We start from the raw sequence: 17,408 nt of genomic DNA on the forward strand, positions 1-17,408 counted from the left end.
GTCTGACCCCGCATGTACAATACAAGAAACTACATTTTATTCAGATTGTGCTTTCGATATCGTGTCATGAGACGGAGGATCCACTCGGATCTCTCACAGAGCAGCGAAACCCGTCGTATTGGAGAATGGCCCACAGAAGAGAACATCACAAAGCTACCTCTGACATCGCTTCTAGTGACCTCTGGTCCACACAATAAAGGGAAGCACATTCCATCCCACTCTGAACATGAGAGTAATGTCCGTCGCATGAAAGTTGAGCCGATATTGGACTTGGTCAAATTAGCAGGAAAGTTTGATCACCAAGCACGTGCATCAATCGGTTGAACGTTAGTTTTTGGCATAGAGATCCGCAGAAAATATATATTTTTGGATCATCTGAGATTTTTAATCATCCGTAGCCATCCTCCCCGTCATTAGCGCGGATAATCGAGAGTCTACTGTAAATGCAAATGTGTCACCTTACTCTCCGGAGGACACGGCGGTCTGTTGTAGGGATTGCTGATGTTGCCGAGAAACGCGGCCGGTTTCTCCTTGACCACGAGGTCGCGAGGAGTCTCGAGCGAGCCACAGCACAGAGCCAACTGAAACAGCTTCCGGGCCAGCGTGTCCTCTTTCACCTGCCCCAGGAAGTCCTGCACACACTGTCGGTGGAGACAACAAAGGACCCAAACCACGTGCAGCCATTTCGCACTCTTGGGACAAATAGAGGGTGAAACATGCATAGATGTCTGACCGATTTCAATGCCCACTCTTACTTTTGTCTTAACGTGACTGAATTTTGTAAAAGCGATGACCCTAAATGTTATAGAGGAGTGTTAATTCAGTGGTAGAGCAAGTATTTTGATACTGGTGGAAGTATCCACAGACTTGAAACGTATGGCGATTATCACTCATTCAATAATTCCGAGGACAAATGTATTGTGGGAAATCTTTGACAAATCTAAGCAGATGCATGAAGTCCAGATGCCATGGCCCCCACCTTCTTCAGCTTATTCACAAAGATGTCCTCGGCGTTCTGGAAGACCTGCAGCACGATCTTGGCAGCCGGCTGTGTCGTGAACTGTCGGCGGAGATCGGCGCTCGTCCCTGGCAAGGGGAACGACTCCAATAGGTATTTCTTGATCTTGTGTAGCCGGCCCTCCACCTCCTGCTTGATGTCGCACTCGATGCGAGCCAGATAACGGTCCATCGCCTCCCGCTCGCCTTCCTGGGCCTTGCCGATCACCTAAACAAGCAAAGCAAAGTGAGCAACCGTGGTGGCCACAGGTGCAGCGCAGTGCTGTAGTTGCGATGATGGAACACGTGATGGAGGAGTGGTTCAACGGCGAATGCACGGTGTGCTGGCAATGCACGATTGCAATCGAGAGATGGGGTTGGTGGATCATCCTAGCAGCAGTGGCTTGTGGCGAGCCATCTAACAAAGACAGTCACCGCATCACTCGCTTCTGCGGCCAACTGGAATGCTCTTCCTTCTGATATTAGGAAGCCACTTTTAAATAGAGATTGAAAACGCTTTTTGTGTTCAGTGTGTTGTCCTTCTCCACACCTTTGATTAGCACAATTGGTTACGAACACTGCGAAAGAAGTTCACCATACATAAATGTGGTTTTACCCAATCCAGTAATTTCAGAGATTTGCAAATTTAGATGGTGACACCGACACACGTCCTCTTCATTTATGAATAATATCACGGGATTTTTTTGTTTTTACATTATTTGTGGAAATTCAGTTTTTATTAATACACCCGCAGTATTAACTAGGGCGACCCCTGGGCTTGAATCGCGAACCTCTGAAACAAGCGACAAATGCACAACCACTCGGGAAAGTAGATTTCTGGAAGAAGCAATACAACCCGTTGCAAACATGACAGTAATTTGAAATGTAGCACTGTACATCACAACAATTTGAAAGGCGTTAGAGATTTGAAACTAACCAAAAAGAAAGGGGGAAAATAAATCTATTTTTACATAATACAGGTTTTTTTTTGGGTAAGATCACGTAAATATATAAATGTCGGTAAACCGACCACCACCCGACACAGATAATTAGTAAAGTTTGTCACTTAAACAGAACATGCCAATTTGTTACCAGTACAGCACACCGGTTGTGTGTTCGAGTAAAGCCACAACATTTACAATCTGAGTACGACGTTTCGCCAGTAATTGCAACCAGTATCATCAGGAGGCAGCCAGATTTGTGGATGTTTTCATGTATATTTATTTAAATCTATATTTAAAAAACTGAACGAGAAACTGGAACATTATTTTGATTTAAAGCTTTCGTGATTGCAGGGATTCATATCCTTGGTTCTGTCGGTAAAGTCACGTAGAAAAATAAATAAATTAAATAATAGAATTGTACGTTTCGATTGCAACACAAGCAATCGTCATCAGGTAGAAAACAAACCTAGTGAACTTAGAAATACAATTCAATCCAACACAGAGAGTCGGCTAACACAACAGTCAGCACCTCACCTGGTTGATTACATTCTTCCAAAGATTACTAAATTTTAGAGAGATACGAAACACAAACAGGGGACACACAGACAGACACACAAGCAGAGAAAGACAACAGAGACACACAACAAAGACACAAAATATAGACACACAACATAGACACACACAGAGACACACAAGTAGAGAAAGACAACACAGAGACACACAACATAGACACACAAGCAGAGAGACAACACAGAGACACACAACATAGACACACAGTGTGTCTATGTTGTGTCTCTCTGTCTGTGTTTCGTATCTCTCTCATGTAGTAATCTTTGGAAGAACGTAATCAACCAGGTGAGGTGCTGACTGTTGTATTAGCCGACTCTCTGTGTTGGATTGCATTGTATTTCTAAGTTCACTAGGTTTGTTTTATCTTTCATTTGTACTTGATGATTGCTTGTGTTGCAATCGAAACGTCGTATTCTATTATTTAATTGCCTTTCTTTCTCAGTGACTTTACCGAAAGAACCAAATAGAAATTCAAATATTGATAACTACAACCAAAGCCCTTTGAAGAGTCGTATCTTCAAATCAAATGGCAGAGCAAAAAGAGTTTCATTATTTTCAGTTTCCATTCTAACATTTCCGAACCTGTGGTGGGCTCATTGCTTGCAGATTAAACACTCAACACGAGTCATCATTATTGAGTTCATGCGGTTTCAGCGGCACATATCGCACAATATCCAGTTTTGCCATCGTCTGTTGTGCAAAATATCGTAGCTTGATCATATATCGTAAGTAAATTATTCCTGTTAAATGAAGATTAACAAAAGCGCAATAATTGAGGTTGGTGCATAAAAAGCTCCTTAGGAAAAAACGGCTCTGGGGCCTAAACTACTATCACGTTTAAACATATAAACTGCACGTATACATCAATACACACGTCGCGTAGCATCATTATTTACCTCACCTTTAACAACAACGACGACGACGAACACAAACACGAGTAAAAGTGTAAATATTAGTGAGCGTGCGACTGACGTGCACGTGGCTGAGGGCCCAACCCACGCTGAGCGGTGACGCGCCGCGTTCAGTGCCGCGTCACGGATTGGCGCCTCGCGTGCACAGAGCGAGGCGGGCAGAGGCAGAGGGGGGCGGGGCGGCGTTGCCTAGGCGACGTCGTCAACAACAACCGCCATTGGCTACAAAGTGGAGGTGACGTCACCACGACGCTTGTGCTAGGCTAGGTGCACGTTGAGGCTACCACGTGTTGAGTGTCGAAAGTTTATGGGGCAAAGGTCGTGGGTCAATTGGTTTGATTTCTATGCAAATAAACCAGTCTCCAACGTATGCACATTTAGATCCGCATTCGGCCGCCAATGGAACAGGTGGAGTGCAAAAGCAAAGTGGATGTACTGATTGTATCTTCATTGCGGGACTCATCCAGCAGTGGAGTGACATGGGCTTCAGGTATCCACGTGTAGACGGGCAATAAACACTGGGGTCACCTAGCGATAAATGTTTGCCGGTGCACATTGGGACCGGCTCACACGTCACTGGCCCCAGGCAGCCCCCAGCCACTGGCGTGCAACGCAGCGAAGGGAATCTCCCACCAATGAGAACCACGCACAACCCAGGGTGCAGTCCTATAACTTGGACTCGCAAACACAACAAAACCGGTAGCTGTCAACCCACACGGTTTACCCGTATTTTGTTGGGGGAAAGTGAGTTTTCAGGTCCATACGGCACATAGCCGTTTCAAAACGGGCAACATTTGAGTTAAGTCTATTAGTGTATGCTTCTGTGGTGCCACAGCGACGGGGCCGCTCCGCCGAGCCAGGGAGCCGCCCGGCTTCCCCCACCGCACTGCCCCCCATCACCCCCCCACACATAAGCACACACTCGCACGCATTTCCCCCCCCCCCCCATAGAGCTGGAAGGGAAGGTCACCTGATCGACCGGTTTTTATCCGAGAAACCCTTATCGGGGTTAACTCTCACGGTTTCCGGCGATCAGGGAATTGGACGACCTCCCCCATGCTACGTTGCGCCGCGGCGCTGCGACCAGCCTTAATATGGTGTGGTCGCGGCATGGGGCATTCGGCCACCGCGGCTGAGGCGCATTTTCCCCCCACACACACCCCCACGGGTCGACGAGACAGGCGGAGGGAGGGGACAGCATGAATAGCGGGACCGCAGGGGCTCTTGCGCATAGTCATGGAGGGTTGGGATCATTATGCTTGAGCGCGCAGGCCCCATTGTTAGGAAGGGTAAGGGATTAATTAGGATTTACGCCGCGCACGCCGCTCACTGATTAGCATATCAAAAGCGGATTGATTGGAATTTGCGCCGCGCAGGTTGAGCATTAAGTAGCATATCAAAAGCGCCCGGAACGGCGGTGCGCATGCGAGAGGGTCGCGAGCCTATTGTCCAGAGTCGCATTCCCTTTGAGGTAGGGAGGATAAATGGGGAGCGCCAAGGGGAAATCGCGCTCTTGCTCCGAGAAGCCAACGTCCAGGACTGCCCCAGCTCTGCCCTCCGGACGTCCGTGCGACGTGTCGAGGCAAGCAGCGAGGAAAACCCACGGAACGTCGAGTGCCTCAAACCGTGAGTAAGGAGGTAAAAGTGTTTCGTGAACGATAAATAGGGAATAGGTTCCGGGCTAGTAGAGTAGGCAGCCTCGTCGATTCATACTGACTCAACAACCAGTCCCACGTAGCAGACAATAAATCATTAATAGCTGATCGTGGCCTCGTGTGATCTCGTGTTATAAGTGTGAACGCGTGTGGTACTGTGTATGCGTAAGCTCGCGGCGTGCGTAATCAGCGTACCCCATGTGCGCGATCATAACGTGAGCGGCGAGCGCGGCGCAGAGCGGCGCAAGAGTGGGTATCGCGTGTGGAGCTGTATGTGTGTGTGCGCGCACGTTCACGACGGGTATAATACAGGTGCGCGATCCTAGCGTGAGTGGTCAGGGTTGAGTGAGTGCCGCGCAGAGCTGTGTGTGGGTGTGCGCGTACGTAATTAACCATGCCTACTACGCGGACCCGCGGGGGAGGGGAATCCTGGAGCGACGGCTCTCACCCCATGAGTGAAGAACGCAGCAGCGGTTCGCCTAGCAGCGAGGGGGCGAGTAATGAGGTTAACCCGGCCGTTAGGGGTACCGAGGGAGGGATCTCGGGGGCTAGCGACCCTCACATATTGGTGTCAGAAACGGGACGATCCCCCGCACCCCCAAGGGAAAGAGGCCCCCCAACCCAGATTAAAATCAAATGCACATTTACGGGCAAAGGAATTCCATCATGGAAATCGTTTGCCCGCAGCATCAGAGGGGCTAAAAAAGTTAATGGGTGGTCAGATGAGGAGGCGTTGCAGCAGTTAGAGTTATATTTAGATGGGCGGGCAGCTGACTTTGTGGAAGCTTTGCCCGCAAGCGCACAAAATCAGTGGGAAAAATTAATGTGCGAACTCGAACGGCGCTTCGGCACCTATGACGAGGAGGATGCGCAGGCGGCCTTAGAGGCGCGCAGGCGGCCTTAGAGGCACGCCGTCGTCAACCCGGCGAGGATCTGCGAGATTACGCCGAGGATGTACGCATGTTGACCCAGCTCGCGTACCCAGAGTACGAGGCCAAAATAATTGAGGGCCTCGCCGCCGGTAAAATCCAACGATATTTGGCACGCACCCCGTGGTGGCAGCCAAATGTAGACGGTGCACGCCTCTCCTTTAACACCCTCGTCGAGCGCGCGCGAAAATGCGAGAAACTCTCAGGTGAGCGCGCGCAGCCTCGAGGGAGGGGACGAGAGTGCGCCGTGGCGAGCCTACTCTCCGACGAGGAGGAAGAGCTCGCCATCGCAGTAAGGGGACGGGCAAGGGAGCCCCAGAGACCCAGCGAGAAAACCCCGGGGTGGGTGGCGGGGTTACAGACCAGCATGGGAGATATTGCTGGCCGGGTAGACCAAATGGATGGTAAGATAACCCATGTAGGTGAGAGGGTAACCCACGTAGGTGAGAATATGACCAAACTGCAATCCTCCGTTGAGACCATCCGATCCGAAATGGGGGACCTAGACTCCACGGTAGGAGGGCTAACTGGAAGGATAGCCCGACTAGAAGCAGAGTATGAGCAGCAGCGCACTGGGGGAGGAGGGAGTGGGCAGAGAGCCCACTACGGAGCCGCCACCCCTCCCCGGGCGTGTTATGTGTGCGATCGGCGAGGGCATCTCAGGAGGGACTGTCCGCAGGTCGCCCGAGCTAGACAAGAGCTAAGGTCAAACACTAAGGCCCCCCTAGAGAGGGGACCACCGGGGGGTCAAATCGACGTAGCCCCGACACAAACAAGCTGTGAGAATAATGGCGAGCGAGTGATCTCCACACAGGTTCCAGCAACAATGCCAACGGAAACGGTGACTCCTGACGACTGGCTGCGGGAGCTGGTGGCGGGGATCACGGGGGCCACGTCGCTGGTGGAAGGGGAGGTAAACGGAGTGCGTACCCGAATTCTGCTGGACACGGGGGCGGTGGCCTCGCTCGTGAGCGCAGCGCACTGCAGCGCGATCGGGGTCGACGTGCGTCACCTGCAGGCCCCGGACCGCGCGCTGCACACGGCGAGCGGAGCCGGAATGGGGTTGCTAGGGAGAGCCACCCTAGAGGTCCGCATAGGCAGCCAGGTGTGCACCCAGGAGTTCTACGTGTCGAGTGCGTTGTGTCATGAGTGTATCGCAGGTACCGACCTCCTAGAACGGTTGGGACTCAACGTGCAACCCCGCCAGCGATGCGCCACCATGGAGAGCAACGGCGAGCGGATACCGTTCCTGGGACGAGAACCGACGCGCCCCCGCTTCGCACCTGTGGCCGCTATCCTGGCGACGGCAGTCACCATCGGCCCGCTCACCGAGATGCTGGTGCCGGTGGCAACATCCCCCACCGACCCCGCGCTCCGACCATCAGGGGAGGTAATGCTAACTCCTCACCCGGAGTTGGCAAAACGCTATGGGGTTGTGGGATCCGCCACGTTGGTAAACGCAGATGGGGGCCGATTGTTTATGCGGATGTTTAACCCCCACAGTACCCCAGCGATACTGCGGCGGCGCACCCCGATAGCCACTGTACACCCCCTGCACGCACGCCACTCTAACGACTCGGTGTTCGCACTCTGGGCTGAAGACCCCGGTCGTCCTGAGGGTGACCAGGACCTGGCCTGGCGAATCAGCCCGACTCCCCGAGCCGAGGTCATTCCCCTGCTCGACGCGTTACATGTACCATGGGCGGATTTACCTAAGGGAGAGGCCGATCGGCTGCGCGAGTTACTGCGGGAGTATGCCGACGTATTCAGTGAGCACGACTCGGACGTGGGTCGGACCGATCTTGTTAAGCACCAAATTGACACCGGTGCAGCCCGACCCATCAAACTCCCTGCGTACCGAGTGGGCGCACCCGAACGCGCCCAAATCAAAGAGGCAGTTGGGGACATGCTTCGTGATAACATAATTCAGCCCTCGGCGAGCCCCTGGTCAGCCCCAGTGGTACTAGTAACGAAAAAGGATGGGTCAACCCGGTTCTGCGTCGATTACCGTAAACTAAATGCAGTCACGCTCGGCGATGCCTTCCCCATACCCCGCATCGATGACACCTTCGACAGCCTCGCCGGAGCGCGATATTTTTCCACCCTTGATCTCGCGTCCGGGTACTGGCAGGTGGAGATGGCGGAGGAGGATCGGCCGAAAACCGCATTCACCACCCCGATGGGACTATTCGAGTTTCGAGTACTCCCGTTCGGACTCACCAATGCACCTGCGACGTTCCAGCGGCTGATGGAGTTGGTGATGCGGGGCTTGCAATGGGAACAGTGCCTGATTTACTTGGACGATGTGATAGTGTTCAGTAGATCTTTGTCTGAGCATTGGTCCAGGCTACGAGAGGTGTTCCAGCGACTGCGAGCGGCTCATCTCAAGCTCAAGCCACGTAAGTGTTACATCGCACAACGCGAGGTGGGGTACCTCGGGCATCGCGTCAGCGAGGCAGGCGTGCACACCGATCCGGAGAAGGTACGCGCCGTAGTGGAGTGGCCACGGCCAAGGAATCTGACGGAGATCAGATCATTTTTGGGGCTCGCCACCTATTATCGTCGATTTGTAAAGGGATTCAGCGAGATTGCACGCCCCCTCACCCAAGTCACCTCCCCTAAGCACCCCTACCAGTGGACGGGGGCCTGCCAGACGGCCTTCACCACTCTCAAAGACCACCTCACCCACGCCCCCACCCTCGCTTTCCCCGATTTTACCACCGATTTTATTTTGGACACCGACGCCTGCAGCAGCGGGCTGGGCGCGGTGTTGTCACAGGTACAGGATGGGACGGAACGAGTCATCGCGTACGCCAGCCGGACCTTGAGTGGGGCCGAGCTTAACTATTGCGTGACCCGCCAAGAGTTGTACGCCGTGATTTTCGCATGTAAGCAGTTCCGGCCGTATTTGTACGGCAGGAAATGTCGCGTACGCACTGACCATTATGCTCTGCAGTTCCTTCTTACATTCAAGGAGCCGCGGGGGCAGATGGCCCGGTGGTTGGCGCAGTTGCAGGAGTACAACCTGCAAATCGAGTATCGGGCTGGCCGGACGCATGCAAACGCGGACGCCTTATCGAGGCGACCCACGGTGGACGCCGAGACAAGGGCGGAGGAGGCCTGCCCGTGCTTCACGGGGGGACGCTGCCGGCAGGCAACGGACCCCCGAGCGGCCGCGGCCACTGACCCCCCCCCAGCGAGAGAGAGTGCAGTGTGCGCCACAGAGGCCCTCACAGGTGGCACCGAGGATCCCGTCGACCGCACGGCAAGCGCGGGACCCGCGGCTCGGGACCCGATCGGACGGATCCAGGAGGACGTCGGCTGCGCCTTCCCGGGCCTGAACGACGAGCAGCTGAGACAGACCCAGCAGCGAGATCCCGATCTGGCGGCAGTGGAGGCGGCACTGCGGGAGGAAAAGAGCGCCCTACCAGGACCCTGGAGCGGTTTGTATGCCCGGTTGTGTGTGCAGAACGGAGTGGTACGGGAGTTAACCGAGGCCGGCCAGCCGGGGTGCATCTGTGTTCCTGCCCAGGTGCGACCCCAGCTGCTTCGGCTGGTGCATGACCACCCACTCGGGGGCCACGATGGGGAACGACGCACTCGAGAGACCCTGCGTCGCCAGTATCTCTGGCCCAAATTGGCACAAGACGTGGCGGCCTGGGTACAGGGCTGCCGCGCCTGTCAGCAGTGCGGGCCGAAACCGGCACGATACCAGGTACCCCTAAGGCCGTTCCGCGTCAGCCGCACGAATTAGCTGGTCGGGATTGACCTACAGGGGCCATTCCCGCGATCCCATCGAGGCAACCGATATATTCTCGTAGCGGTGGAGTACTTCACCCGCTACCCCGTGGCGGTGGCTATCCCGGATAAAACAGCCCTCGTAGTGGCCCGGGCCTTCGTGGAAAACTACGTACTTAAGTGCGGGATCCCCGAACGAGTCATTACCGACCAGGGTAGTGAATTCGAGGCCGAACTATTCCAGGCGCTGTGCCGAGAGTTCGGGATCCAGAAGGACCGAACCACGGCGTATCACCCCCAGGCGAACGGGATGGTAGAGAGGATGAACCAGACTCTGGCCGGGAAGCTTAAACGCATGGCGGCCACGAATCAACAGGACTGGGACGAACACCTCCCCTACGCCCTGTTCGCCTACACCACCGCCGTTCACACATCTACAGGACAGACCCCGTTCCTAATGATGTTTGGTCGCGAGTCTCGCCTGCCCGCAGATCTGCTGTTCGGTGTCCCCCAGCCGCAACGGGAGGAAGGGAGCCACCCCGTGGAGCACTTGCTGGAGACCCTCCGAGGGGCCAGGGGCCGAGCCTACCCGCACGGAGAGGCCGCGCACCAGCGGCAAGAGCAGGGCGCCCGACCCCGTATGGAGCCCCCCTTCTACAATGCGGGCTCCGAGGTGTGGCTGTACACTCCCCGCGTCGGTGCCGGACAGGTGGGGAAGCTGACCACCTACTGGCGAGGACCCTGGATTGTGAGACGGCAGATCTCACCATGGACGGTGCTGATTCAGGGAGGAGAGAGGGGCCGGGAAATGGTGGTCAACATCCGCCGACTGAAGCCGTGGCGAGCAGCCCCCGAGGGGGGGAGCCCCGCCGTCCAAGTACCCCGAAACCCCGGGGTCCCCCCACCCCCCGTGCCCGGGGGCCTCGCGCAGTTTATGGGCCCCACGGAGCCCCGGGCTCCGAGGGGCCCCGGGCGGGGCCGGGGGCGACGAGGACGGCGACCCTTAAACCCCACCGCCTCTGAGTTTGTTCCCCAGCCCGCAGGTGCCAGAGGCCGAGGGGAGCCGTTGGAATGGAGGAGGAGACCACCGCCGGAGCCCCAGGAGACGGAGCCGCCACCCCCGAGGCCAGCCACAAGGGCCGGGCGAATCCCGCGGACCCCGCTGCGATACCTCGTGGGGGCAACCCAGGCGAGGTGCTCCAGTCAACCCGGGACGGGGACTGGCACCCCGGGGGGCTATGTGGTGCCACAGCGACGGGGCCGAGCCAGGGAGCCGCCCGGCTTCCCCCACCGCACTGCCCCCCATCACCCCCCCACACATAAGCACACACTCGCACGCATTCCCCCCCCCCCCCCCCCATAGAGCTGGAAGGGAAGGTCACCTGATCGACCGGTTTTTATCCGAGAAACCCTTATCGGGGTTAACTCTCACGGTTTCCGGCGATCAGGGAATTGGACGACCTCCCCCATGCTACGTTGCGCCGCGGCGCTGCGACCAGCCTTAATATGGTGTGGTCGCGGCATGGGGCATTCGGCCACCGCGGCTGAGGCGCATTTTCCCCCCACACACACCCCCACGGGTCGACGAGACAGGCGGAGGGAGGGGACAGCATGAATAGCGGGACCGCAGGGGCTCTTGCGCATAGTCATGGAGGGTTGGGATCATTATGCTTGAGCGCGCAGGCCCCATTGTTAGGAAGGGTAAGGGATTAATTAGGATTTACGCCGCGCACGCCGCTCACTGATTAGCATATCAAAAGCGGATTGATTGGAATTTGCGCCGCGCAGGTTGAGCATTAAGTAGCATATCAAAAGCGCCCGGAACGGCGGTGCGCATGCGAGAGGGTCGCGAGCCTATTGTCCAGAGTCGCATTCCCTTTGAGGTAGGGAGGATAAATGGGGAGCGCCAAGGGGAAATCGCGCTCTTGCTCCGAGAAGCCAACGTCCAGGACTGCCCCAGCTCTGCCCTCCGGACGTCCGTGCGACGTGTCGAGGCAAGCAGCGAGGAAAACCCACGGAACGTCGAGTGCCTCAAACCGTGAGTAAGGAGGTAAAAGTGTTTCGTGAACGATAAATAGGGAATAGGTTCCGGGCTAGTAGAGTAGGCAGCCTCGTCGATTCATACTGACTCAACAACCAGTCCCACGTAGCAGACAATAAATCATTAATAGCTGATCGTGGCCTCGTGTGATCTCGTGTTATAAGTGTGAACGCGTGTGGTACTGTGTATGCGTAAGCTCGCGGCGTGCGTAATCAGCGTACCCCAGGTGCGCGATCATAACATGAGCGGCGAGCGCGGCGCAGAGCGGCGCAAGAGTGGGTATCGCGTGTGGAGCTGTATGTGTGTGCGCGCGCACGTTCACGACGGGTATAATACAGGTGCGCGATCCTAGCGTGAGTGGTCAGGGTTGAGTGAGTGCCGCGCAGAGCTGTGTGTGGGTGTGCGCGTACGTAATTAACCATGCCTACTACGCGGACCCGCGGGGGAGGGGAATCCTGGAGCGACGGCTCTCACCCCATGGGTGAAGAACGCAGCAGCGGTTCGCCTAGCAGCGAGGGGGCGAGTAATGAGGTTAACCCGGCCGTTAGGGGTACCGAGGGAGGGATCTCGGGGGCTAGCGACCCTCACACTTCTCCCTTGTGATGGGACTATGTAGGATGAACGTTGATATTAAAAAGGGGCACGGGGTGACCAACAAGGTCTGAATGTGTCTGTAATAAGGTAGGCAATGATAAGGGGTTACCAGCCATGCAAACCCCACAAAACAAAAAGCCAAACGGCCAGCAACAACAAAAAATAATACATAACTGTCCAATGAGTAATTCGATAATTAAGATCATAGAAACACGTTCCTTAAATTGATCAAGTTTATTGTTGCAAGAGTTTGGGGAAATGGGAAGACCGGGTGGGGATTCCAGAGTGGAGCAGTGCAAACTGATAAAGCTGAAAAGAGTGAGGTGACCTGCATGGTGGTGAGCGGGTGGGTGAGTAAATCGGTGAGTGTTTGAGTAAACGTGTGGAGAAGTCTGTGATAGGGTAATTGAGTTAGTGACCGGATGCGTGGGTGACTGAATGAGTGGGTTACTGGATTAATGGGGTACTGGATGAGTGGATGAGTGGATGAGTCGGTGAGTGGATGAGTGGATGTGTGGGTGATTGAATGGGTGAATAGATGATTGGTTGACTGGATGAAGGGGTGACTGGATGAAGGGGTCACTGGATGAGTAAGTGACGAGATGAGTGCGTGATAGGATGATTAAGTGAGTGGGTGACTGGATGAGTGTGTGATAGGGTTATTGAGTACGTGACTAGATTAGTGTGTACTAGGGTAATTGAGTTAGTGATTGGATGAGTGGGTGACCGAGTTGTTTAGTTGAGTGCGTTGCTGTGAACTGCAGTGAGGCGTGGTGGTTGAACGCGGAGTGGAAGAGACGAAGCGGTCAAAGTGTCTGGTAGACCGAGTCCCTTAACGTGGGTGGAGGGGGGAATCAACTAGGTGAAGTTCACTGCAACATTCACCACGGTGGTGGTAGTAGTCGCAGCGAAAAAATGAGTGATACTGATGCGCGTGGAAAGATGCATTAATGACAGGGCTGAATGAAGGTTGAGGCGAGGATGCGAGGTGGTGTAGAGGAGGCGAAGAGGAGGGTAGAGGAGGTGAGGTGGTGACGTGGCATAGTGAGGAGGCGAGGTGGCATGGTGAGGAGGCGTAGAGGAGGGTGCCCCGCTCTTGGCGTTGATCTTGGTGAACACGTGTCCGCGCCCCGTCTCGTAGCTCTGCCCGGCACTGATGCAGCCTCCACCGGCCGCAGCGCCCAGCGGCCTCGCCGAGTCCTTGCCCAGCTCCGCTCTGAGCAAGCTCTCCATTGTGCACCGTCTGCTCGCAGCGACAAACACAACGATAAACTACCCCCCCCTCCCCCCCCCCCCCGTGGCCTCTAACAGACTTATTTCCTATGGAGAGGTGATTTCTTTAAACAAAAGGAAGGAACAGCAATGGGCTCTCCTTTATCTCCTGCTATAGCGAATCTGTACATGGATAACTTTGAAGCAAGAGCACTTGCTTCAAGTACATTAAAACCATCTTTTTGGTTTAGTTGTTGTCTGCCCACATGGTAAGGATACACTTCATGAATGAATGTCTAAATCATCTCAATTAAAAAAACCCGGCCATACAGTTGACCATGGAAATGGAGGTGAATAACACACTCCCTTTCCTTGGATATTTTGCTCGGACGAGGCCTAAGTGGTAAAATAACACACTGCGTTTACCGAAAGGGAACCCCGCACAGAAATCATCTCTCATCAAGACGCTCATACATCAGGCTAAAACAATGTCAGATGGTGAAAGTCTGAGGAGAGAGATTAAACATGTCAAAGAAGCGCTACGATTGAATGGCTACAATAATGCTCAAATTAACAGAGCAGTGAATATCAAACCTAGATCGACCAGCAATACTGCTGAAAGCGATCAGATTATTAAAACAATAAAAATACCATTTATCGCGGGAGTAACTGACAAATTAGTTAAAGTTTTGGAAAAGCGAAAAATCTAAGTAAGATTTGGAATGGTACACAAAATTTTAAAAAATTGTATCTTGTACTAAAGATGAATTGCCTAAGTTATCAACATATGGTGTGTATCGGATTAATTGCTTATGTGGCAGATGTTATATTGGACAGAAGGGACATAACATTAGCGTAAGACTAAAAGAACACCAAATAAATATTAAACACTCTCAAACATAACTGTTGGAAGTTGCAGAACATGCTTTCCAACAACGACACTCAAATTATTTTGATAACAATTAAGTTTTGTGTAAAACTAATTATTACTGGCCAAGACAAATTCGCGAATCCATTGAAACTGACAGAAATACAAAATAATTTTAACCGCTCTGACAGCTACAGGCTTAGTGCGGCTGGAAGCGTGTTATTAAGTAATTGTGATTGTAAGATGAGGAGATGAAGGCAGAAGAAGACGTGGGGCGATGTGGTGATGCGGTCGAACGTGGTGGCCCGTGGAGCGCTGGGGGAGATGGCGCGGGACGGGGCGGTGTGGAGAAGGTGGCAAGGACGGCGGACCCCACGTGAGTGGGACAAACGCGTGGAAGAAGAAATCTTACATTTATCATTACTTATAGAGGAAACATACTAATTAAATGATTACTAATCAATTATATAACTTATACTTACGCGATCTAACCCAAAAACCTTGTTTATGAAATTAGGACAATTTATTAAATATATTGTATACAAGAAAATACAGCAATTGACTAAAAATATTCGGCAATAGATGTTACCTCGAAGCAGTGAAAGTGACGGAATTTCATCATGGCAATGTCCGCTGCACAAAACCTTGAGTTCATCGCCCCACACGTGGTACCTCAGCCTCAGGATTAAATAAATCATCACGAAGTTCTCCGTGTGCATCGTGCGCGCTTCAAATCCGTAGTTGGGCCGCTGTCTTGGCACCCAGCCAGCCGCCTTCTCTTCTTGGGGCAGTCGGAGTCCAGCGCGCTATCGAAGGGCACGTGGTGAACGCTCAGGACGTGTCTCTTGAGCTGCGACTTCTGTGTCGCTCTGTACGAGCAGTCACTGCACAGGAAGGGCTTTTCCTCTGGAACACAAGACATCCACCATTGAGCACACGCACGCGATAATCCATAATTTATTCATCATCATGCAGTGGATGCCATAACATCACTATGTACATGGGACGTTTAATCAATCACGGTTGCTGACCTCAGGCCCAAAGGCCCAAAATGCCAAATGGCCAGCAACAAATACATCCGATTAGCACGGTTGGCTACGTATGCTACGAAAGAAGTTCAACATACGTACAAATAGTAGAAAAGCAAGATACCGATTTCCTGAAAAATATCAAAAGAACACATTTTTGGGGCTTATATTGAAGCCCCAACATTTTGCACTTCTTCGTATGGTTGATATTGATGCAGAGCAACAACTATAATTTAACACTGAGGTGGTTGAGCCAGACTATTCTATTACAGCTCATTAATTACGCAAAAATTACCTGCAATAGAACGAGTAAATGTGCATGGAAGTTAGGTGTTAGTACAATGAAGAGGAAATTCCCATTATGGAAATGACTAGGTCTATACATTTAACAATGTTCCCTAAATTGACCCACTTGTTTAAATTAAATTTACCCTGGTTAATAAATAAACAGATACTTTTTGAAATTTGTACATATATTTTGCTCAGTTTTCTTCCAATCGTGCTATTGGCTCCATATCATGAGATGAAGTATCCCTGTGCAACTCTCACACAGCAGTGAACCACCTCAAGTAAGAGAACAGCTCGTGGAAGGAGATATCATTGCACTACTCATGACATCCCTTCGTGGCCGTTTATTATCCACTCGGAGGTTTTGCAATTTCCTACATGCCACACAACAACAGAAGTGTTTGCTGGAAGAAGTGTTTGGTAACTGGATAAGACCATCAATGAGAAGCCAGTTTAATCATGGCTCAGTGACTGAAACCCAGAGTTTAACCCAACATCCGAGCAGCACCACATCAGATCTCTACACTCCTCAGCACAGACATACAAATATGATCAACATATGCGTACATGACTTAATTTGTGAAATTATCAATTACATCCAAATGAAATGTAGTGTGTGCATTACTCGGACGTACCCAAAGGTGCCAGGTTGGGTTCATCCACCTTGGGGATGCTCTGCTTCACGCAGCCTCCTGCTTCCGTGCAGTCCATCCTCTTGATGTCCGAATTTTGGCTGTTGCTACTGCTGCAATTGGTTACGCTGGTGGTGGTCTTTCTTCTTTTAATGGACTTACGTCCACTTCGCTTTTCCTTCTTCTGCTGCAAGGCCATCAACACTTTCATGCTCGTAATAGGATCGAGAGCAGCGTATGGTTTATTCTCACTGACTGGTGAAGCAGTTTGTTGACTGGGTTCTAGGCCAAAGCATTCAAGAAAATTGGATTTCACGTCATTTATCTTAACGCCACAATCTTTTGTCGAAGCGTAATCATGTTCAGGCTTCGGTCTGTACAAAAACTGTGCGTGAAGACTTTCATGAGTTTTCAGGATTTCAATAGGACATGAAAATCCGCAGACTGAGCACATCTCATAAGGCGACGGTGGCTTCAACACCGCATTGGCAAAACTGCCGTTATTCACCAAGCCTGGTGCACCCTTTATCAAATAATCCTTTTCGTGGGTCTTCATGTGCCTTTTGAATTTTCCTGGCTGATCAAATTTTCGTCCGCATATGTCGCACCACTGCTCATGGGTCTCCTTGTGCGTTTTCACGTGGGAATCTAGGCACCATGGCAGTTGGAATTTTTTCCCACAAACGTCACAAGAGATTCGTTTTTTCCATCTCGTAACTCGATCGGATTGAGCTGGCGTTAAGATTGGTGCTGGTGAAGCGCCATCGATGGTTAAGGCGATTCTCCCAGCACCACTATGACTCGCAGCGGAGTTGTTCTCGCACATCTGAAACAAAAGACAAAGGTCACCCGTGTCATGTGTGTACTCACAAAGGCATACTTAAGGTGACATACAATTCATATATACTAGAACGCATTATACCAGATCTCCACAATATTGCAGTTCCTATCATGTATGATTTTATTCCTCTCATCCACCCAAATAAGATTTTGTTTAACAAC

The 17,408-nt window shown here is 52.5% G+C and overlaps 1 protein-coding gene across 1 annotated transcript; it reads left to right on the forward strand.

Moving 5' to 3' along the window:
- Positions 1 to 1,293: 1,293 nt before the first annotated feature.
- On the forward strand, positions 1,294 to 13,159 carry LOC144944707 (uncharacterized). Its single transcript, XM_078873065.1, has 4 exons — positions 1,294 to 1,335; positions 9,016 to 9,448; positions 10,258 to 10,416; positions 13,143 to 13,159. Exons 1-4 carry the CDS (start codon positions 1,294 to 1,296, stop codon positions 13,157 to 13,159), a joined length of 651 nt encoding a protein of 216 aa, XP_078729191.1.
- The last annotated feature ends 4,249 nt before the right edge of the window (positions 13,160 to 17,408 follow it).

The sequence above is a fragment of the Lampetra fluviatilis genome, chromosome 35 (assembly GCF_964198595.1).
Source record: "Lampetra fluviatilis chromosome 35, kcLamFluv1.1, whole genome shotgun sequence".
In the NCBI taxonomy this organism is placed as follows: Eukaryota; Metazoa; Chordata; class Hyperoartia; order Petromyzontiformes; family Petromyzontidae; genus Lampetra; species Lampetra fluviatilis.

Coding starts and splice junctions, on each gene's coding strand:
- LOC144944707 (XM_078873065.1), top strand. CDS start 1,294: ATGGAACACGTGATGGAGGAGTGGTTCAACGGCGAATGCACG. Junction 1,336..9,015: donor GGTTCAACGGCGAATGCACG/GTGTGCTGGCAA, acceptor TGGTTGGCGCAG/TTGCAGGAGTACAACCTGCA. Junction 9,449..10,257: donor CCTACCAGGACCCTGGAGCG/GTTTGTATGCCC, acceptor GGTGTCCCCCAG/CCGCAACGGGAGGAAGGGAG.